This window comes from Diachasmimorpha longicaudata, chromosome 10, assembly GCF_034640455.1.
Source record: "Diachasmimorpha longicaudata isolate KC_UGA_2023 chromosome 10, iyDiaLong2, whole genome shotgun sequence".
NCBI classification, from domain to species: domain Eukaryota; kingdom Metazoa; phylum Arthropoda; class Insecta; order Hymenoptera; family Braconidae; genus Diachasmimorpha; species Diachasmimorpha longicaudata.
Window position 1 is genome coordinate 7777352 of NC_087234.1, and position 25213 is coordinate 7802564.

The following is a 25213-nucleotide window of genomic DNA, read 5'->3' on the forward strand; positions in this document are numbered from 1 at the left end:
CTCGAGGTAAATAAATTTTCCCAAAAAAAGTACTCAAGCTCCCATTTCTCAATATGCACTGGGAGTTGAGTCTTCTGACGAGTAATATTAGAACTTTACAAATTGTCGAGGGAGAAAGTACTTTTGGAGAAGTCGAAAAAAGTTGAGGAGACAGCGGTAAGAGCGGAACGCGCAACGCTTCCCAACACTTTCCACCAAGTGCAAGTCTTAAAAGAGAATAAAAAAAATGAAAGGAAGCCGAGCCCAGAGAGGGTGCCTAGACTAGACCGACCGAACCTTCAGTTTTCAACCAAATATTATTCTTTCTTAACGAACTAGCCTGCAGTGAATATACACTTCTGGGTTTTGTGTAAGAAAACTCATGGCCAATGGGTGGTACAGGCGAAAATGGCTGAGTGACACGGTGGGAAAGTTGCACGGATGGATGAGCGCTTATAACGTACCGTTTTTAGATGGCTGGTGGAATGGAAAGTTTTCGTGGAAACTCGCTTGGAAAAGTGAGAAAAGTAAGAGATAAAAATAGAGGAACAAAGTGCAAACGTATCTGCGCATGAGATTCAAGGCCTTGGTTGAGAGAGAATCGGAATGGTAGACGTGAATTTACGAATCTAATTAACTTATCCGGAGTTGTATTACGGAGTGAGTTAGCCGCATCACCGTGAAACTATTGGAAATATGTCGAAAAGTATTATTCAAATGGCTGAGAGCTACTTCAGTGGAAGTGAAAAATCTTGATTAAAGAACAACTTGAATATTCTTTTTAATGAGTAATTACCCAACTTTCCCAGACTTATTTTTCTGACCATTCTGACAAATTAAAATATTTAGACTTGTTAATCACCATCGTCACTTTAAATTAAGACTGAGAGCTCGCCAATCCTCCCCACAATCCATGATAGCCGCTCCGTCCCCACCCCCCCTGGAAATCCACCAAGAAGCCCTAAGACCCCGGCAAGAAGTACCATCCCTCCGATGCAAAACCCCCTCCCTCCTTAATTTCCCGAATATTCCTCCCCACAATTCCCCCAAACCGCTGAAAAAAAATATATCCCCGATATTTAGCGACAACAATGGCCTCCGACCAGCCACTGTATCTCCCTTAAATAACCCCAAGGTAATCACACCTAGAACTTCCCCTCCCCAACCCTAAACACACCAGTATTACACAACTCCTTATCGCCCCACCCCCGCCCAACGAGGTCGCATCTTTGTTCTAGTGTCTCAACTGTGATTGCGAAATAAGCAGCGCACCTGCTCACTCAACGTCGTCCCCCACCCCTAATTTATCCCTTCGGAGACGCCCTCCTCCTCCTTTCCAAGTCATTGCAGAGAGTGAAGGAAGTGTTGCGAAGCACTGAAAAAAGGAGAAAAAGGAAAAATAAGAGAAGAAAATATAAAACAAAATACGGGTGCAAGGAGACATTGGGGAATGCCAAGACTTGCCAGTGGGCGTGTGTGGATCCCTCTTGGCCGCCCCTTTCTCCTCCAGTCACCCCCTCACCCGACGCCCAATTCTGCTCGCAAAGGAACAGCGAGGAAGCCGAATAACATTTTCCCTCACGAAGTCAAGACACGTACAGCCAGCATTTCGCTATATATGTTTACGTCGAGGACGGGAGGGGCGAGGGGATGTACGAACGCTCGCCTTCTACTTGCCGTTCTTGGTACGTCTTCGGAGGGGTAGTGTACTTGCCCGCGACACACCATATTCTCAGTACTCGTTTCTTTTTTTTTTCTATAAGAGAAGCAGAATCGTTCGTCCTCTCTTTCTCTCTCTTTGTTGCACTGCTCTTCTGTATGTAGTACGTAGCCTAGAAGAATGCGCACACACGTACACTGGGAGGACACGTATAAATTTTGCTGCTGGTGTATTAGGAAGAGACGTCCTTGTAGAACACATCGGGGGTGTTGGTATCCTTGTCTGGAGTCGTTTTGAGCGATGACGGGGGAAATGGTGCGGTGGGTCAAACGGGTGGATTAGATTAGTGATGGAGAAAGGAGATTGTGAGGGTCAAATGGGAGAGACAGAAGAATTATTCTAAAGGTCAAATGAGAAAAATGGATGACCTGAGTAATCATCGAGAGAATAATTGTGGGACCAATTACCGAGTCTTATGACCTCATCAAATTATTAAAGAACTTTCTCCATTGACCGTATCCATATAAAATTCCTTTTGGAATAGGAAATACTGTTCTGGGGGAAAAAAACCATCGATTTCTAAAGAACACATTCGTGAAAATTTATACCAACTGTTATTGAAATTGAGACTCTGCATTCATTTATAATGGGACATGGGGTGTTTTATCATGGAGGAGAACATACCGCGGCAGTCGATCGGGCAAAGATGGACAACGGTGATCTCTGGTGCACGGTAGAGACGTTCGTCACGTAAAGGCACCAGTGGAGCGAGAGGTTTTCACGAATGAGTGGAGTGGAGCTTTTTCTTAGAAACGTTTTCTCGGTGGAAAGACAGGAGCCATATAAAATTGTCGAGTTTATCGGTACTTGACCGAAACCGAAGTGAATATAAAATGCGTTGGTCCCTACGGAGACATAGGAGTTACTCTATGCCCGACAGCTAACGCAGAATGATGACTTTTGTGGATGAATATATATTGCTTATTGAATTACAAGTGACAGTTCATGAAGAGATAAAATCGAAGAAATACCCGGACTCAGGTCATTATCTTCTGAATCTAAAATTGGAAATATATTTTCAACTTTTTCTCAACGAATAAGGATAATAATACTCCCGGCATTGCTAAATACACGACTCCCTGAACTCTCCATTGAATGTTGAACATTTATCATTCGATAGTACCATGTGAAAAGACCTCAACGAGATATTCTCAATTTTCATTTGGCATTGGACGCGTACGTGCTAGGAATTCTGCTAGCACTCCGGGACCTATCCAAACTGAAGTGTGAGTAAAATGGGAAAAGGGCCGACCATTGATGAAATGGATAGAAGTGAGCGGGAGAGGAAGACAAGTTCGGGAAAAGTGGGAATATCCGGGAGACTGCCTCCTGAAAACTTTGTGGAAGGAAGAAGAGGGAATATGCCCGTAGTGGTTGGCAAGTCGATCGTTTGTTAGAGAAAATTCAATAATGCGACCGACGGGTGACGGGAGCCCCGTGACGCCTGGCGTCCGGAGGGAGCCCATCTCGTCATCGTTTATCAATCAATCGGTTATTTTTCATCCTTCACCGAGACTTAAGTATCCCGTGACTGAGCACAACTTGCTGAACGGTGAAAAATATTCCCCAAAAATTACGCAATTATTCACGTTATCTGTAAGCGACGAGAATTAGTACAAGAAAAGCTGCCTAATTCATAATTTTACCTAATGATCGACATATTTTTGGCGAACATCATTTCCTTGCGACCCACGTCCCAGAAAAAATTGCAATTATCCCCAAAATTTCATTAGTCTCGCAAAAAAAAACTATCCGATGGTACAACATTAGACAAGCCTAAATCCTAAGTCCATGAGGATGAACGTGTCTCCAATTCTTCCGCAGTATAAAATATACAAGACTCATCCCTCTAGCGCGTCACACCACCCCCAGCGAATCCGAGGACAATCCTTCTCCTTCTCGCAGGCAAGCTCATCCAGGTATGAGCGGGATTCACTTCTCTCCACTCACTTACCGCAGCGCATCGAAATTCGCTTGCCAATGGGTTTCCATCTTCACAATGCTATTTCCACCAGTCACTCCATTATATCGTTCACGGCTCTGAGGACCAAGCAGCTTGCGCTCACTCAGACTTGTCTAATCATTTAATAAGATCTCTCATAAGAGAGACCGGTGTAGCATAAACCTCGCTATTTTTGTTTGGTTTTTCAATGGGGCAAATCAAATAAATAATGAAACTAGTTGAAAAGAGGCTGTAAACGTCATAGGAGAAAAAGCTGCGACACTCGCCAAGATTAAGGGACTGGGGTTTATAATTTTATTCGTCTTACGACTACTCGGCATTACTCGGCACGAGCAAAGAATCTCGTGGAAGAGGTGTATCGATGCTAGAATCGAACCAAGTGGATGGGAAAGAGAGAATGGGCATGGATGTATCGGCCTCGTTCGAGGGTATAAGAACCCTTTCAGACAGCTTGGATCTTATTTAAATAAAAGCATCGATCCTAGCCCCCACTCTCTATGTATACATCGGCTATCGTTGGTGCATAAAACAGAGAAATAACCATCCAACTTTCGCAGTCACAGTTTTATATTCCTTTGCTGAGGAATTCGACATTGAACGACCTAATGTGACTAAACTAATTCTTTCAGTTAAATGCTCTTCAAGTATTACAAAATATTCTGAAAAAAAATTGCCTCTCAGTTGAGTAAAATTTTCAGAAAAGATGGCTAAATCTTCTCACCCCTTCTACCCATCCTCTCCACCTCCTTAACCCTGGTGCAAAGAAGGGAAAAATACCAGAGAAAATGATGGTGAATCCCGTACCACTGACAGCTGACGAGAGCTGTTCCACTCGGCGCCCCCTCACCTTGATTAGACCATACAGGTGCTGACATTTTATTACATTTCGTCACGGACCAGGAGATGTACGTCTACCATGGAATAAGAAAAGCAACGTTTTTTCCCCTCTGAAATTCTCGCACCGCTCGTTGCCAATTGGCTGTTGGTTAACATTCGAGCTCAGGAATAAATTCTGGAACCCTTACGCCTCTGGCACGCCGACATGACTGCCCAGTGGCAAAATATTATTAGGGAGTACGTGCTGCACTCCACAAGTGGTCCTCACCACGCATCACGTTTCTCTCGTTTTTTTTTTAACACCAAAACTCCCGCTCCCTCTCTCTCTCTCTCTTGCATCCTCCTGTCATCGTTCTATGGTTTTTTATTCTCACATTCTCTCATACGTTTCAACAATTCGCCCAACGCTCTAAAATCCAATGAATCACATCACCATGAATCCTTCAGATGTATGTAATTTCCACGTGTGCATAATACTTGTTGAATCTTAATTGAATTATTTTCAGTGCGGTGAGCACCACTTGAGCCCCTAAAATATCACCCAAATAATTTATAATGAGGGATATTGTAAATAAGAAGGTAAAAATATTCAGAGAAATCGCCAATAAGGCGACTCAGGATTTTCTGAGATCCTCTGGGTGAGTTTACATTGGTTCAAAAAAATTTCCCATCTCCATATCCCCCCAACATACGTGGAAACCCACCACGTGACAAAACTTGTTGATTCCTAATTGAATAATCTCAGCCCTCGCATACACTAATTCAATCTCCCAATTACTGATTTATCCCTGCTAAACTCTCATCGCTACTTCCTCATCACCATCATTCATATTGTATATCATTAACATTTCCAAACACCCTGGGATTCATGTTAATGAAGAGAGCTTCCACCCCAACCCTCCCAAAGAAATGGAGAAAGACAGAGTGTACTTCGTAAATGTCACTAAATTATTATTAAACGGAAACTTAGAACGACACTTAATTACTTAACAAGTTGTCGGTGCCTCGAGAGGATCCCGCGGGTGGCTCTCCATTGGGGGAAACGTTGGACCGACGTGAGAGAAGGGGGTGAGGATGACTGGTAGAAGGGTGGAGGAGCGCTAAAAGACCATGAGCCAGTGGTAGAAATAAGAACAAGAAGAAATAACTACACCGTCACCTGAAACGTTCAGACTAGATGTGCTAGTGAAGAAGATGCAGGAAATGGAGAGGGATGAAGAAGAGGAGAATGAGAGAATGGTTAGGTGGACTGGGAGCCCTCGGCAGGCATACGTTTCCCTATCTGCACCATTAAAAGTTAATTGGAGTAGAAGCCCTCTTTGCCAAGGCCCGGTGCTAGGTGGGCCGGTGGAGAGGGCTGGGGAGGGGGGAGGGGGGAGGCAAGGTGTTGGGGATTGTGAGAAAATGAGAATCGTGGTGTATGTGTGTTGGTGAGCGAGAGCACGATCGCTGATGAAAGATAGAGGAAGGAAGAAACAGAATGGCGGAAGGGGGGAGGGCGTAAATCAGGAGTTATCACCTCCAGGCCAGCCCTCACCACACGAGACGGTGGTAGTGACTTGGTCCTGGGACCAACACCGTCAATGCTTTTTCTGGGCTATTTTTACTCGGGGCTTTTAATGACAACTGAAAATGTTCATTTTGAGTTTGAGGGTGATTTTTCATTGGGGGGATTTGTGAGAAGCGAGGGGTGATTGAATCGATTTTTCAGGGACGATTCTCCATTTTTTTTTTATTCCGCCGGACCTATTCAAAGAGTCGTCGGGAGTGATGACGTCAGAAATTTTTCGGTGTATTTTAAACGAATAGGAGAAGGAAAATACGACGCTAGTTCCCCATAACACATGAAGATTGAACACTGTTCATGTACAAGCAGAATAAACCGGCGAAGATACAAAAAAAAATAAATAAAGGTAGAGTACGTTGAGAGGATGAGAGTAGATAAGAAAACTTTCCGAAAATGTTGCCCGAGCATCGAAATGAGAGAGGGGCTGGATCGCCAGTGGGTGGAGAATCGATTACATTTTATCGAAATAGCTAGACGGAGGGAACAAGAAGAAATAACGATGCCCCAAGTCAATTGCACCAGTCTCATAGGCCGAGGGGATGACTCACTCGTATCCGTTAGTCGCGCTTTTTCGGGATAAAGAGATAAGAAGCCATCTTCAACACCTACAAGTAAGTGACCCTATGGAAGTAACTTTGTTGTTCGATTTCACGTTGTTTACTCTTCACTATTATTCCATTGACGTATTGGCTCTTTGAATAATGCGATAGCTGAAATCGTTTTGTCATGGAGATAGATTATATGTCTTTGATGCTGGCTTGAAAAACTTATATAAAACTCACGAGAGAGCTTGTCTCACAACTGATGCATCTGGTATCAAGCTTTGACAAAAAAAAAAAACTATGTGAAGTACTGTTCAAAGTAATTGAAACGAATAAAACTATCAGACGCCCTTGAGAACGTGATTGATCCACATTTACGACATCCAGGAGCCAGAGGCGCTGTAAATGTTATCTCCAGGTTCGATTGAATTCACGACTCCTGACCAAGAGAACCATGGGAGGAGAAATAAAGTCCACACTGACACTTTCGTAACGTACGGAGATTAAGATTACGTCTAGGTAGTGGATTGTTGGTGAGAAGAGAATGATAAAAAAATCGAGAGTCAAATCTCCGAAAGAAATTAAACATTTCTGTTTCGTTTATTTTACTAAATTTAGAACTGTCATTATCTTCAATATCCTCATCTATTTATTAATCATTTAATCACTCATTAACGCTATTCACGCCCAATAATTCAACAAGCACTCATTCCATCCACTTTTTAAATCATCTCGAAAAAGCAACAAGTCGACCGAATGGCTCATTAACATGGAAAATCGGAAATCCATGCAATTTTCCCCGAATTCATGTAAACCATGAGTTTAAACTCAGCGTTGATGGGTTAGTCTGCATCATTTACTCAATTTTTAATCAATCACAGAGCACTCGGTGTTATCGAAAATTTCAATCAAACTTGAGAGACTCCAGGGTGGAATCCATTAGCACAATTCATAAACGTTCCCACTTGAGTGGAGTGATTTGCACGGGAGATAAGTTGTTACTTCCCAAGAGCTTTGTAATGGCCGGTGGACCGGGATGTTGAAACTGTTGTTGTCGGGAATGCTGGGAAATCGTTGAAACATGAAATATTGGGATCATTAGGTGGAGTTTATTGATTTCGTTCGAGTTGAAGGTGATGTTGAAGATATTGCCGGTGATTGGGGATCTTGCGAGATATCTGAAATGAAACAAAACCTGCAGGACTGGACCCACACCAGGAGAGAAAAAATTATTTTCTATCAAGAATATTAATTCTCAATAGTGATAAATGTTCTTTCTAGTCATTTACGTGCTAAAACTCCTCATCATCAAGATAAATCAATATCAAACATCGGCCCACTCATCAAATTACAAACTCATCACGAACGAGGAACAAAAAAAATAATCCACTCCCGAATCCACCCCGATAATACGAATATAATTTCCCGATTGCACTTCTCATTCATCGGTCAAACAACAAATACATGCAGATTATGCATTTCATCCGCTAGTATTCCCGTGATAATCAATTATCCATTACATTGTTCCGAGTTTATCGATCGATTATTCCCCCGAATAAATACAAAATAAACGGCTTTATCTCCATTACTCACTCGAGAATAATTTAATTTTTACGCTCAATTCACAAACCCATGAGATTTTGACGAGTAAATTCTCGGGGATGCATTCCAAAGGAGCATACACAGACGTATATATTCGACAAGAGAGAACCCGAGGGAAAAAGGACGACCCGGAGGTGACGGAGAGCTAGAGCCAGTGAGAGGGGTAAGGAAGGAAGCCAGGAATTTCATTAGCGGTTGAAGATGAACCGAGGGTCCTCGGTATTCACACGATTTCTCTGTTTCTATCCTCCACTATTCCTTTCTCAGCTTCTCACTCCATCTCCTGGCACCTTTTATTCTTTTCAAACAATTTTCCCTACCAAACTCTCTACACCGTAAACCCAAAACACGTTTTCCCGCCGTCTCGCACCTCTTACTCCCTGAAATAGTCTCTTCAATGGCACGAACAATCCCTTCCTCCAGCCGCACTCAATTCTTACAAGGGTATGTCCAACTGAATGTACAGAAATATTTAATAAACTTGAGTTTAATATGAATTTTCAAATAATTGTGCGGTTACCACGTTTCCTGCCTTGCTTGATGAAAAGAGCTATTGGTGGGAATAAATCGTTAAGGTGTAAAAAAAAAATTGTCGCAATTGTTGTCCTTTAAGTGGATAATTTAATTGATGTTCACGGGATTATGTTAGGAAGATGTTATTTCCCATGACCACCAGCAAATTACGAGACACCCATGACCCACGTGCCATTAAAACCTTTGCACGTACCATGTGGTAATAAAAACTGTCATCCATCCAAAAACCCTATGATTGCCCACGGTCCATTAGTTCGATGAGATTGCTTTCATTTCCTTTTCGATTTCAACTGAAAGAAGAAAGGACAGAGAGGAGAGGAGAGATTTTTCCTCGAGGAACTAAAAATGAGGAGACGTTACGAATTTAAGAGCCCCGAGAAATGCTGCGGTGAGTAAAGGAGGAATAAGCCACGTAGAAGAGAAGAATGTTCCCACTGGATAGAAAACAAGGGATAGAAATGACCCAGGTGAGCCCCCAGGATGCAGTTTGTGGATGCCTCACCGAGGTCGATTCGTTTAATTTTAGAGCGAGGTGTAGCACATGGGTGCTAACAACTCCTCCATCGCTGCTAGTACAGAGGCAATGCAATACCATTAAGCTACCCGTTGTGCCACGACCTAGATCAGGTACTGTTGCCCTCTGGTAACAGCGCTCTGGCCTCCACAAAACACACTCACCGATTCCGTATTTTTCCACCATTCTCTATTTTATGGAGCTCTCGGTGAGTTTACTGCCCTCAATAGTCTTCTGGAATGATCCTAGTGGCCATTAATTATCTATGTATACTATAACATTTCAGAAAAGCACTTTTAAATTCTCAAACTCCAACGTTCAATGGTGAATTTTTTTTTTTTTTTTCACCAGTGCAATTTCCCAGAGCAATTCTCTAACGTCGTTGGGTTTATGATTTGCATTTAAGAAGCTGAAAATTGCCAACGTCTTGAATTCTTCATCTCGTGCCAAACTTCTACCCAGCAGGGCGGGTCGGTTAAGCCGCTTACCATTCTGAAAAAGAGCTCATTGTTGAAGTGGGCCCGATAAGACTCAGACTGAGTCCGCAATGCCAGGAATAAGGCTTCACTAGGTGTGTCATATTTGCGGTGTTGATAATTTCAAGTGTTTCCAATGTATCTGGACATCGACCTGTCAATCTTTGCGGGGCTTCAGATAGCCAGGTTGGAATTCCATTCAATCGAACATACAAATGTACAATGATACAAACATGAATTTAATATCACCGAGGCACCAGCCTATTGATTCTCAACATCCCCCCCACGCCACGTTTCCTCGGCAAACAACTCGAATCCCACCAACTTCACGAGACACTTAATCCCAAACACGCTTCTTGGTAGAAGCCTACGGAGATATAACCATACAACATCATATTTCCTACTTCATTCAAGTGAAGAGAATTTCCGTGTGCTCGTGGAAGACGTACACACAAGGCAGAGAGGAGCACAAAAGGATTGATAGATGACGACGCAGCGATAGGGCTCGACACAAAGACGGCAGATACGTGGAATAAGACGGGGAATTCCACAATCCCCTCCTACCCCTAGTGCGCATTAACATGATAACCATAATCTATAAACAATCTAAAACAGTCAGAGTGATATAGATTGATTTTTTCAATAAATTCTCTCTCCTCGAAGGACGTAAACGTGAATTAACTCGTGTAACTGGCCATTTTGCCATCAGACATCTAGACGATATCCTCGAGTTGACGGTGGTCGGGATGGGGGTGGGGATGAAACTCGACGTAAACGGAATGGTGGAAGCTAGCACTCGAATGGATATTAGCTCCCTAACGCTACTCGGATAACGTCCGACTACCGAACTTGCTTCGGTTATATACACGATGTAGTTTCAACGATGCGACACACGAGCTCTAAGCGATATCGCTTCGCCTTTGATCCTTGCTAGTAGATAGTCATGCATACCCGTCCCATGTGACGAATTTTACTCCTCGTGAATGTTTGACCTCCTACAGTATCACCGGTACATCACCATCAAAAGCTTAAATTTATGGTTACACTTGAGTACATTACAAATTATTTCTGAGGAGTCAATTTTGGGCTAATTAAAGCTGTCTACTGACATATGAAGGAAATTTTCTATCCTTCGTAAAACCTGACCCCACCTCAGGAGCCGGATAAAGATTTTTCTCAGAACGTAAAATTCAAATGCATATAGCATAATTTAAATAGCACAATTTGGCACAGAAAATGGAGAGAGAAATATTCACATTACAGAAACGGAAATGCAATAAAAATGTCAGATTTAAGATTTCTCTGGTGTGACTGTATGAGTCTCTATTTAAAGAAAAACTATTCTCCCATCGAATGGTTAAAAGGCTTCGCGAGACTCGGGCTCATATACAAGCCGATAGTCAGACCGATTTGTCACCCAGCCACACCATTATTTCCCTGTCTCGTAAAAGCGAGGAATGAACAAAGAGTGGCCAGTGATAGAAGTACCAGAGATCGCTCGTCCACGGATGATTTAAATAGGACGATTTGGCAGTGAAAACACGTGACACTATTCACCCATCTTCACCCATTTGGGGAACCTTTCATACATTTCGAGTTTGTTTATTCTCTCCTATTGTCTGTTGTAAGAAATATGGTATATTTGCCATAACAACACGACCAATTTGGCAGCATACGTCTGACTTATGTATGATTCATTCCACTTCGAAGAACATCATTTTACTTGGGGCGAAGATATTTAGACGGCAACTTTCCATGAAGGCTAAGGCCCATCCCCTCATTATTAGATGGTATAACCGAAGGTTTTCAATACTTCCCGACAAATTTTTTTATTGACAAGAAATTTATTCACGGTTCATTAAAACTCTTTTACCTTTGCTGAAATTATTCTATTTCATCTTAATCTTTCACATAACACCCAAGCATAATTCCAGGGATAATCTAATGCAACAAATCGATCTTGACTTGAATTCAAAATCCCAATATTGCGAGTTTAAAGCCAGCAATAGCTCGATTGTCAAATAATATCGAAATGAATACTCAAACAAAATACTGATCAGCCCCTCGCATTCTCAAAGCATTATCCAAAGAGCACAAGAATGGGATATTCGTTTGAATTTACAAAGCACCTATACATCCATTGAATCGAAGAACACTGGTGAATGGAACACTCCCCAGGATTTGAAGAACCGATAGGAACGTCACGAACCCCTTGGGCCGTCCGTAATCACTCGTAGAAATTGCGAGAGAGTGGAAGAGGCAGAGTCAGGGTACGGCTGGTCGAGTTGAAAGGTAAACGCGCACTGGATGGGTAGACGGGGTGGATTGAGGCAGCCTGAGACATGAAGAAATCGACAAAATGGAGGAGGTGGGAGGGAAACGAGGAAAGGGAGATGAAAGAGGCGTCTTCGCTTTATCGTGAGCGTGTTTAATGAATTCAAAAGCATGTTAACGCTGACGCCAAAGAGCCTCGTGAATATGCAAGCCACGCCGTAAACTTCGGCCAGTTATTTTTTAATTGCGGTACTCTCTCTTTCATTTTTCCTTTTTTTTTGACGATTCTCTCCTCCTTTGTTATTATTCAAGGGCGTGTGCGTAAACATACGCTAAGAAAAAAATGTTATTCTCCCAACCACAACTATATTTTGGTCAACCGAAGACTCGAAATTCCAATTGAGAAGAGGATTGAGAAAAATTCATAAATTTGTCTCAATCCAGTTTAGAGGCAATAAAAAAATAATTTCCGATCATATCGACATTATTAAACTGGAAAATAGTAAAAATATATTTCATAGGGAGTTTCCCACTCATAACGGATAAAACTATAGTCCTCCTCCGAAGAAAAAAAAACAAACTCAACGAAAAAAAAGGAATCTTATGAAATTCCATCTCTTTGGAGATCCCATCTCCCCAGTTGGATGTTTTCCCCTTTGATAGTCAGACATGCCGATTGCGTTTGGAGAAAGGTCTATACACGTGCGCCATTCGCATCCAAATGCAAATTTACTCGCGGTCCCACCGAGGTTGCCTATACGCCCCGACCCCCTTTTCTGCCTCCGAACTCTCGCTTGCCAGGTATATCTCCATTGGGTATCCCCAGCTCTACCACGCAAACCGAGGCCATTGTGGAATATATATCGAGGGAACTGTTCAGGGGAAAATAGCTATTAGAGAGAGGATGAAGGCACAGTCGAGACCGAGTCGAGTATTTCAGTCATCATGCAGCAGCGGTGGTACTCGGATCAATCGATATTTTCCTTCTTCATTGAAGAACTCAACGGTCATTATCTCGTGATTCTTTAGTATCTCAATGAAGGGAGAAGAACGTACAATTAGTTTTGACAAATCAACAGCTACATACGAACATATGTATAATGATTTCAAATGATCAGACCTAATTACCAATAAAATCTTCAGGGAATTATCTACTATTTGAAAAAAAAAACTTTTTATTTTAGCCAACAAGGTCGAAAAATCTTTACCACCAGGTGGCATGATCCCCAGGTAACTTAGTTGCTCGCCACGTACCCCAGGAAATCGTAAAGAAAGAAATATGAATACAGTACGTGTAAAAATTCTTGCGTGTGAGCTCGGCAGTTCACCCGACAACAGCCTCGATGAAGTAAGTAGTTAACTCCCTATTCGGTCGAACTGAGAGTGTGTGACTCGTTCATGTTGTACCCTGTCGCCGCAACGGAAACACTGTCGTGATCGTTGGAGCTACTTAGCTTCGTTACCCGGCGCTCATTTTCGCAAACAAAACGAAACAACAGGCTTTTTCAAAGTTTACGCCGGAACAAAATCAAAAGAAAAAAAAAATTGTCACGTTTTCTCGTGCTGCTGTGCCACCACATTCAGCTACTGCACGCAATGTTGAAAGGACACGGACTCGTCTTATTGTGCATTATCGGAGTAGTTGCGATAATGTTTCGCTCCGGTAATTGAAATTATACATCTAGAAGAATAATTTATTTTAATCAAGTAAATAATTTTTCTCCCGACGTTTTTTCTATCATGAAGAAATATTTTTTGCTAATTTTTTAATCATATTTGCGCAATTTCGACTGCAATGAAAAAAAAATGACGATTAATTGTATCCAAATGAATAAAAGGCTTCCCTCAAGGTTGCATCCATCATAATAATACCCTATAATGATATAATTTCTATAATTCAATCCTCCAGCGAAATAATATTTGGCAAAAAAAATATATTTCTCAAAATTTCTCTCCTGACGTATTTAATGGCCCACTATAGGCCTTGATAAAGCGAATTTCATGAACAAAGGTGCGAGTGAGTGAGTAGTGGAATAGTTAGTGAAGGTTAGTAGCCAGGCAGTTTGTAGTGAGGCCAGACTGGAGTGAAGAGACAGGTGGAAACAGAGTATTCTCGTTGGGTCCGAGGATAGGAGCCACTGCGGGTCCAAGCCCATATAGCGAGTTGGATTGGGTTGATGGTGAGCAAGTGGCGGAGTGAGAGCGGTAGCGGGGAGCCATTACAGTAAATCCTACTTTGCGCGTGAAAACACAGACGCTAAAGCGATTAAATTATTAGGGGCGGAGGGAGGCTCGTTGGTGGAGGCGAGAGGGCAGATGGCTGGAAGGGGGCGAGAGGGTGCGGCGGCTGGAAGAGAGCGGATATAGTTGGAAACAGTGAAGTGGGATACACAGTGTTGTTGGGTTATATACAGTTGCACGGGGATATGCAGACCCCGGCGTTCCCTGTTAATAGTTATAGAGCTGTACTACGTGGGCAGCTCGCAGCACGCCATAATATCCCGACTAACCATCGACCTTGCTCCCACTAGGACTGCCACTACCCGCAGTTCTCGACGTCGGACCTTCCTCATGGTGAGCGCTTTTTCAGAGAAAAGAGTCCGGAGTAAAACTCGCCAGCCACCTATATAATCCGACATCTTACGCCAATGTTAACGCTAAAATTCCCTTCATTTTATTTTTTCGAACTCTAATGGTCCAAATCTGATTTTCATTTATACCCCACCGAGCGAAAAATATAATCCTGCCAATCAGATATTCTCCCGATAATAATAATTTAATTTAAGAATTGAATTTATCACATTTTCCCCCGTCTCCCCTTCACCTCATTCATATTTCGTTTCACCCTCGAACTGTCCATTAACCTCCGATCTTCGTGCAAAAAAAAGCAAGAACCAGTGTTCGGAGCCAATCCCCAGATCTGATCGCCATTCTAACGCATACATATATATGTGTGTATATATTGGATCCTCGAATTGCCCGCCAGGTGAAAATTGTAACGCACACCGGTGAATCCAGTATCCACCGAGCAACAGGAAAATCCTGTAATCGCATTCTATTCCCCCCCGGGCCCCATTGGATCACCGAAGGGGATGAGGTAAAGACAGGGAATGGTGAATGAGTTTGGATATGCCCTCAACCCATCGACACACACGTAAAATCGTGTGTCCATTGGACTCAAATTATCGATGCTTATCACGACAACGAGCATAATGGCCGATAGCCACTGGGTGGCGATGGGAGACCAGTTGTATATGGAGTTTTGCTGCTCTCGCAGGTCTCCAGTTGATTTATCGTAATCGAATCGGACATTTCGAGGGCAGGGGCTGTACTTTAACATTCTGTTTTCCCATGTATTGTCAATTTTCAAAGTTATCAGGATGTTCATTGGGGGATGATGCATGACTTTTAAATTTTGAATAAATACACGAAAAAACCTGAGGGTGAATTACATTTCGGTAACGTTATCTAACTTTTTTCTTTATCAACATTTCCCAATACCAGATTTTAATGGTGACTACGGAAATTGCCCGCTTATTGAATCCGCAACTCCATTTGATTTGTTTAGGGGACTAATTATTCTATTTAATACTATTGTTACTATTGTTATTAATTCACGACACGCAATTTTTACATCCATTCCAATTTCATTCATTCACCCCCTCGTTTTCATTTCACAATTGTCCATTGCCACCAGATTTTGCGGAGATTATTTCAAATTTTGGGCACAACGCCCATCCCTCCGAGGTGCTCAACATCATTGATATAAATGATCTGTCACATCTGGATTTCATTGGTTCATTGGTTTCGCCCGTCGTATCCTAATGATATTGATAGATCGATGATAATGATAATGACGTTGCTTCCGGTCCTCCAACAACGCACTCAATATCAATTCACCGATAATAATACTTTTATCAATAATCCATGGAAATGTCGAAATGAGGCGGAGAGGGATGAAAAAAAAATGGATAATGCGGATAATGTTGTGAAAAAAAAATGTTTTTCTTCAAACCAAGGAATTACGTATAATGGATATTGTGCTTGTGATTTGGATGTTTACACAGGGGTTATAACGAGGGGTAGAATAACCATTATCACGTTGGTAACGCGATATACCGGTGACTCTATTCAGGGAGTGAAGGAAAAAACGAAAGAAAGTGGCGGGGAACGAAGAGAAAAAAATAATAATAAAACCTGCGGGGCATACGTGCTTGGCTGACTGCAGTTGGATTCGCACTACTGAATGAGGGGAAAATGCGCAGAATATATCCATATGAATGAAATATTCCGAGGTGGATACAACAATGTGGATAGTAAAATCTAACGATCACGCGTAATCGATGATTTTACTGGGTGAGTTTATTCGACCCTCCAGCATTGAAAATGAAAAACTATTGACGGAGAAAGTACGAGCCAGGTGATAGATTCCGGTTACTTCCAATTGTTTTGTGCCACTTTTGTCATTATTATTCGACCCCCGCGGATTGAATAGCGATTATTATCCCGTTGGTTTTTATTTCAGGGGGATATTTAGCACCGATGATTCGGTTTTAAAGTCGGGATGCAGAGGAAAGGGGAATATAGAAGGTGAGAATTTTATGACGCCTTTATGGATCGTCATTCGGGAGAGATATTAATTTATCAATTGCTGATATTTATAGCTCCACCTTTTTTTCCTTTATTTTTTTCACCGACGAGTGGAAGTTTTCTATTTAAAATGGATCGGTGCTAGAGGAAAAAATAATTTTACATCTTCGTCGGGACTAACTGTCTTGGTTAATTATAATGCGACATCACGATTCAGCACTAGTTTATTTTTATTTTTCCCCTTTCATTTTATTATTTCTTCATCCTATTATGTATATTTTCTCTCTCTCTCTCTCTCTCTCGTAATTTATAAACAATAGGAAATAACTAAAATAACCAATGGGAATTTAGAATAGCAGATGAAAAATTTTATCTAATTATTAGGATACAATTTCAACGAGAATTATCTTCCTCATTATAATGCCTAATTTAGTAACTCACTGAAATACATAATGAACCATAGAGTGTGCAAATTTCTTCGGCCCCTCGTGTAAAAAATTATAAATACTGTCAGTGTATACACCCCCAAGCTCCCAGCCGTTTTTTTCGAGCTCACCCGCCCACGGGCCATAATGAATCCTCGCATGCTGGCATACTGGCGACTAATTCGCAACGATGAATAAGCCCCTGGGTTTCATACCTAACGAGAGAACGGGAAAGAGATGGGTGGAATTTATACCGTCGACGGTTCATCAAGCCCATTAAAGAGGCGGTCGGTTAAATCCGCCGGATTAATTATCCCGTCGACTGACCACGAAAACGTAAAATCCGTCGATGATCCGGTACAATGAATCAATCATTTTTTAAAGATTTTTTCAATTATTAAACAATTATACGTTAATTAGGGGGTTAAAATAAATTATAAACCTACTTTCATAAAAAAATTTAAAGCCTCATATTATTAAGTATTGGCTTCACAATCAATCGACCATTCAAATTATTTCAATCAACAACTGACTCACCTTGGCTGCATAAACTCCTCCCCAAATTGAGCCGAAAAATGTTTATGCAAAAGTTTATTCCCCCACGGGGCGTCTGGAACTTCTGAGCAAGGGGTGAGTGCACAAAATATTATTTACCAAATACCAGACGCGAGAAGAATCGATTTAAATGACGAAAGTTTTGTGCGATAGTAGTGGGAAGATGGAAGGAAGTGGGAGAGAGGGAGATACGGTGTAATTCTCCTCTCCTTACTTCCGTCTCTCTCGACCGGTAAACTTGTGGCACACTGCTCTCTTCGACGACTGGGTTTAGCGAAACTCCCGAGAACCACCAACCACTAGCATTCCCTCACCCCTCAGTAGGAGTTATTGCTTTTCCGGCACTGATCTGCAACACCACAAAACATATTGCTCAATTTCAAGGCTCCTTATTGAATTTAATAACAACTTATGATAATTATTATTCTTCTCGTTCAATTCCGACGACTTTTCAACTTTGATAATTAGCATAAAGTTGGCTAAATTATTGGAGAAATGTGCTTTACGTACAATTATTAATTTCACGAGTTCTTTCGGAAGTTTTATTGACTTTTTAATGAGATTTATTTGATTTGTTTTTGTTTTCAGAGGAATATTATTGGGACACTGCACACGCGTTCTCACCACTTGGCTGTCGGAATTGTTGATTCAACGAGTCGAGAGCGCGGGGATGATATCGAGAGTGTATCGAGGTGTCGAGCGGTTAGGTTGCAGCTCAGGCGACTGGCGGATGGTGAGTGGAGACTGAGCTTCTCTCCAACTAGTCTGTCTCACTCCGGTTGTACCCACTACTGGGGGGACGCAGTCGGGCCGAAGCACTGTCTCACTTGCAGCTTTACTTGGCTTTCAGGTGCTTTCTTCTCGTCTTTCGGAAGTAGTTCAGATTATAAACGAACTATTCCTCCCATACCTGATCATTTGCATGGAATTGATATTTTTCTATTAGGGAAATCTATCTATAACTACTCGTAATTATTGAAATTCTAATGGTTCAATGCAAAGATATATATTTGAACATTTTAAGTTGAATAAGTAACATAAGGAAATTTAATTAAACTATCTTGTTAATTAATTTAATTGACTGAGGGAGAGAAATTGGTTATTGATTGATCTAATAGCCTATGAGACGATTATCGTCAGCTGATAAATCAATTCACTCAAAAAGCAAATGGTATTTAATTTAAAAAATGGGATGACAAACCTCGAGGACGTGAGAATCGCGAAGCAATTTCACGGAGTGAATGGCTCTCAGTTTTTAATTGTGTTCGTTAGCGATAACAGTGTGCCGTAACGTTCGTCATTATGAAGTAGAGACCAGAGAACTCTAGAGTGTAGCAGCTGTCTCTCGAGTGTCAAACGGTTTCAACGAGAGAGGGGGAGACAGATGGACCCGATAATAAAAAAAAAATTAAAAAAATGAAATTACGAGGAATGAATCAATTTTCACGTTCATTGGATTATTGGATTGTGTAGGTGAGTCATGACCTTTTCATCATTTTTTTACTAAAGTCTTTGCACTTGACCGTCCGCTAAATCATAGTATAAAAATATCTAAAAAATTTCAACAAATTTTTGAAAATTCACTCTACTGATTCACCACTATGAACAATTGAAGAGTGAAGTTGAAAATACGACAGGGAATAGAAACGGGTTTTCTTAACACCTATTTGAAAGCGTAAATTTTGCCTCACGTCTTATCTCCTGATAACCCAAACAATGAACATTGATACAATTTAATACTGCCACCCGAACAACTAATCCAAGATATCCCGAGAGTTAGTCAGAAATATTGAAACCCCCATAATATCTCTGAACTGCTCCTGTTATAGAGAATTCCGGTGGCTTTATGGTCTTCCCCGTGCCCACGAGAGGACGGATGTGTCTCGTAAAGTGACAGTGTACACCGGCTGGAACACGTCCGCGCACCCCAGGAGTTGTTTCATATCGCTCCAATATCGAAACACTTTACTTCTCAAAATAGTATATCGAAAAAATCATCAAAATTGAATTGACCTTCTGTCCCGTGTTTACGAGTATAACAGGCACCCTCGGTGATCAACTCACTCTCATAATTCGTCGGCGGACAATTCAATTGGTTTTTCTACTGAAAAATATTCTGCAATATGCACTTATCCACAGTGGTCCCGAAGCGGAAATGAAGCGGGAAGGGAAATATAATTGACCCGAATATCCCAGGGTGAATATTTCCAAGCGGAGATGAGGATTGAGGTGAAAAATAGGAGAGCTCGAGCAATCTAAATGAAGTAGAGATATACGAGAAGGGAAAAAAGATAATAAAGTGTAGAATTTCATCAAATTGGAGAAATTTTCAAGACGAAAAATATGTTATTTTATGCACTGACACTGAAAATTTTCCTTCTCATATATTGACCAATTATCAATGTCCATAATCTACCAATTAGACTATTATTATCGAGGGAATATTTTATTCCGTGGAATGACAAAAAAATTGACATTCAACTGTGTGCAATCGGCCGGTTTTGGCAGAGCGATTTAATTACCAAGTTGGAGTGAAATAGGCGGCTTTTTCGAGGGCAGACAAAGTTTCGTGGCTTCCTTTTCCCTCACCGTTTCGCTGTTGCAGGCAAGATGATAAGTATTTCATGTTAACCTCAGCCCTCGACCTATCTCGTCGTTGCCCTGCACATGCCGCAGTTGAATGTACCGGCAGTGAAGAGCGCGTGGTTTAATAAGCAAAGTTTTAAGGAGCTGGTGGCGTCCAAGAGTACTCACCATTTCCACTACCTTGCATTTCCAGTTTTCATCTTCCATTTGAAAACTTGATTCACATGGCGAACAACTTATCAACGCCACTGTGTCTTCATTATCAAAGGTGTCTTCAATAGGGTTCACTGGAAATCACATGACAGTAAAAAACGTCATTTGATTTATAAATGGTAAATATAATTGCTTGGTTGATACCATTAATTTAATCCTTTCAACAAGTAAATTAGTTTCTCAATTCCTAGAAAGAAATTGATGGAAAGATTTGTCAATCTCAATTTTCTCCAATATTCTTTCTCAAGATCGTGCCCCCATAAACCCCAAAATTATCCCAACGCAACTCCACCATCCCCGACCCTCTCTGCCCCCCACCCCCCCACGTCAGCCTCTGCAGTCATCACGTGGCAAAGCAAACAACTGAACAAATAATGAGCCGATATGTCCAACCACCGAGAGAGTATGCACACACGTTCCATGTCATCTCCACAACTGTCTTCAGTGCATACACACACATATGTTGCACGCCAACGTCACTATTATACCACGTGTTATTTATGTAGTCTTTCTTAAATTTATGCCCGACCTCGGTGAGGAGAAAAAAAGCCCCGTCTTCTGGGCAGAATCAACGTGACGAATTTACATACGCTACTTCGTCTACGTACATATATACCCATTGGAAAATACCGTCTCGTCGTTCAACCTCCCTCCAGGTGGGCGCATGTTTCTGCAAATTCGCAACGAAAAAAGGAGTCGGCAATGTGTAGGACGGAATAGAACGAGTGACGGTGAGGTCGGTGAGGAGGTTGGGGAGGGGTCGGAGGGGGTAGCAGTCGAGTCGTAAAAGTGGTGTGGCCGCCACCGCGGTGGTGCGACAACGAGCCTCACCCGACGGAATACAAATTGAACTCGAAATAATACATGAACTCACCATCCCTATTTTCATATCTTTTTTTTCAACGAAAAAAAAAAATATATATATATACATATATATATATACACCACCTCCTCGATAAGTTCTTTTGGCCTGAACCGTCGGGTGAACTTATTGTATTTGATGAAAAAGGGAAAATTCAGGAAATTTTTTTTCTTTCGGGGATACATTTTGAGTGGATTGCACGACCCTTTGAATTATTGAAGCTGTTCGGAGGAAACTCAGCAATTTTTTAATTTGAGATTACGATCTTCTTAATATTTTGGGGGGGGGGGGGAATTGGGTAATGAAGTTTTGTCGCTCCTAAGAGATGTGAAGATGATGGGGTAAGTTTGAGGAAATTTTGCTGGTGGCGATTTTACTGGCGAAGTTTGTGGGACTTTTTTAACGGGAGACTGGTATGAGTTTTTAAATTGACTGAAAAGGAATAATTAGTGGAAATAAATAATTGTTTATGTTGTGTGGATCAGTCTGGCTATCAGCACTAGTTCGGTAACGGCGTATCCAAAAATCCGCTGGACAGAATGAATTGTTTATTTTTCCTTTCAGTCAAAGAGAGAAAAATTTTAAATATAAACTCGAGTTTTTATGGATAAAAAATATTTATTTGCTACGAATAACATTTGAAACCGAAAACCTGTTTCAGTTTAAATAAAAAAATTGTTTCACACTGATCAAATAAAGTTAATTATTGAATGTAAATAAATCGTTTATTGGCTGACATTATCAAGCAAATAAAAAAGTAAATCAAAAGTCAATAAAAAAATTGAAAAGGAATTTTATTGGATTTGTAGGCAATAATTCACTGAATGTATGATTGAAAATACGAAAGAGAAGCTGATTAATCCGTAAAACGCAAAGAGATGATCAGTGAGGCCAGTGAGAATCGAGAGTGCAAAGGGGTAAATTGGCTTAAACAAATCCAGCCAGCCGACCGACGTCTAATTCCATTTTGACAGTATTCCAGTACTTTTCACCAATTTCCATTGCCACAGTAGCATTTATAACCCCAACTTCGTAGCTCCCTTTGTTTTATCTCGCACTGTCGCCATTACCTTTCTCTGTCACAGTGGCAAAACGCGGATCGAAGTCATGGGCGTCCACGCGGCGCCCGGTGGTCCGACTTGCCGGCGCCTACGTGAAGTAAAGGCACAGTATATGTATAACCACACCATCCCGACCTGGCTCCAAACTGAACCTCTCGAGCGAAACGAGTCGACGGGTGTTTGCGCTCTTTTCAAAAATTATCTTCAGTGAAGTTTTCTTCCCAGGACAAAACGATTTCTCTGTCTTATCGCTTGATGAAACTACTGGCTTTGAAATTAAGGCTGATGGGAAGAAGGGGAGGCTAGTCACTAATGTAATCATGACTCTGTACTCTGATGAAATTTGTAGGACTATTAAAACTTGAGTACTGTTCGAAGAATCACAAATATGACGATTGCTTGAATAATTACGAAAGATAGTGATCATAAACTTTCAAAAATATATTTTATTCTAGTGAGGCCCACGTTATTTATAGGAAAATAATGTGTCAAGATGTTGAGATTTTTAAGCCAAATTCTGGTAATTTTTTTAAATGTACATATTATGCGAAAAATTGTTTACAACAATCATGTGGATTGCTCTTACTCGTCTGAAATTCTCCATTAATCCCCATCCGACAAGCGTAATAATTTATGTATAAAGGAGAAAAAGCCTTCATTCAATAAATTAAGTATAACGAATCCAATAGCCGACCATATATTTTCCTGGTAAGAACCGCGCGAAGCTATTCTCAAGGCAATCTTGTTCGGTAATAGTGAGTCCTAACGCTGTTACTTTTTATACGCCACATCCACGATCGAGAAAACATCACGAGACCTCGCGCATATTGTCTTCACATCCCATGCCTATGACATAATGGTACCGAAACTCAATCAATTTGCTGACAAGATTTCCCAAGGAAATTGGCTGGGTTCGATGCTCGGAAAATACGGCACTCTGAACGATTACGTCTCTTCTAGATTCAAAATTATTTTTTTATTATGGGTAAAGGTGGCTCTCCAACCCTATAACACCAATCTCAAAAATAATTACGGCCTTGATTGATAATTTTTATTAATTCAATTTAACTTAAGCCCAATTTTTTTTCTATTTTTCTATCTTTTGGTATATTTCTCAGAAATATAATTCTTCCCACACCCTAATAGCGGTAATGGCGCAGCAATAGTCATGCGTTGTTCATTCCACAATGTTACAACCAGAGAAAACAATTTCCTGGTAAAACCCAGAGCCATAAGTCTTTGGGCCATTGAATCCTCCCCATTTTTTCAGTAATAGAGTAATACAACAAAAAGAAAGGAAGGGCGGCAAAGAGCAAGGAATGGAGGCCTAGACACACAACGGCTCGTAAACGCTAAAACTGCGGTGAGTCCATTACAAAACAATATTCGGCACTCCGATCCTCTCTATTTTACCTCTCCTTTCCCCACTTCGTCATCATATCTCACAGCGTATCTACGGGCGTCCCGTTGCCCTGGTTTATGACCCACCTATTCCCACACATCGAAAAACTCCTAGGCTCGGGTCCCATGGAGACCATGAAAAGATCCCAGTGTCTATTTGCGCAACTCCGTCATCCGTTGATATGCTCCTCAGGGAAAAAGGGAAGAGTCAAAATAGGTTGGGGTGTAGAGAGTTTTTACGACGCAAACACGAGTGGTTGCAAAAAATTTTAACCGTTGTGAAAAAAATAAATTTTTCTCAATTTTCCGGAAAAAGTCATTGACCCACAACAAGAAACTCATGGTAAAAATTATACAACGAGCAATAATTCCATTTATTATTCCTAATCCCTCTACTCACCCCTACCATTACAACTAAATGTCTCATCAACTGCGAAAGAATGACCCCTCCCAGGAGAATTAATTGGTTCAATCGAATTATGAATATTCAATTCATGATATCCACGTGTCTTCCTTCTATACACCCCATCCTCCTGAGGTTGTCACCGGAGAATTCCATAATTGCTTTTCCACTGAATTAGCTTCACCGTTGTTAAATGGGCGGGCAGTTTAAAAAATTTCGAAGCTTCTAATTTAGAAAAATTTATGTCTTTGAAATAATCCTCTAAATATTACTCCAGAGAGATTTTCCTATTTGAAAAAGCGATCGTATTCTTTCCCTGGTTAATTTTCAACGATTATAAAACTTGCATTCAAAAGCAAAATGAAAAAAAAAATCTTCATCGTTTGTTTTAACGAAAGGATGGAGATATTGAGAGGGAATGGATCCCCATTACCTGAAGACTCGGACGAAATGGTATGAAAACTGGGGGAAAAGGTAGGGGAAAAAAATTATTAAAGATCTCGAGGAAAGAGGGAAACTTACCCAACGGCATTTTCACCAGCATTACCATATGAATTCTCAAGCTAGTGGGGTCGGTTTCACCCAGACAAGCGAATACCGGAGGTCTCAGTTATCCATCTATATACTCAACGACGAAAAACTCGTGTTCTCGGAGGTTCGCTCGTGCACTCGACCTCGGCATATATGCTCCATCCAACTTCTTACGGGATTCCTCAACATGTTGGTACAATGTGCGTATGTGTGTGTGTGGATGCTATACTTTACTTGTGCTTTCTGCAAGACCGAATATTGGTAAACGACGGATTCACGTGGATAGACGATAACTTCTAGCTCGCTAATTTTATGAGATTTCATTCTTTGATCGATGTGATACGCTAGTTTTTTTTTTATATCCGCATTGTATAAATTTCTCTTTCCTCTTCTTTTGGGGGAGCTGAATTCATCGGGAAGCCTTCGAGTTCTCGTTACTTGTTTGATTGACGGCTAACGAAGGACGAAATGGCAATTTTTTCGTCATGAAACGATAATTAAGTGATAATTTTTTGTTTTGTGCCGATCTATGAAAGATGTCAATAAATTCCGGCTCCTTTCATCACCCTTACCGCTCA

At 41.2% G+C, this 25213-nt stretch overlaps 1 protein-coding gene across 8 annotated transcripts in view; it reads left to right on the plus strand.

The window, feature by feature from the left end:
- LOC135166809 (uncharacterized) overlaps positions 1-23501 on the plus strand; it is a 102010-nt gene extending 78509 nt beyond the window's left edge. For 5 of the 8 annotated variants that reach the window (XM_064129436.1, XM_064129438.1, XM_064129434.1 and 2 more), the window contains one exon: positions 18167-19408. In XM_064129436.1, coding sequence (XP_063985506.1) covers positions 18167-18550 — 384 coding nt within the window. In that variant the 3' untranslated portion in view covers positions 18551-19408. Of the gene's footprint in view, positions 1-18166; positions 19505-22324 lie in introns of those variants that run through there. The other 3 variants (XR_010299753.1, XM_064129439.1, XM_064129440.1) reach the window with 3 other exon arrangements.
- Positions 23502-25213: the final 1712 nt, after the last annotated feature.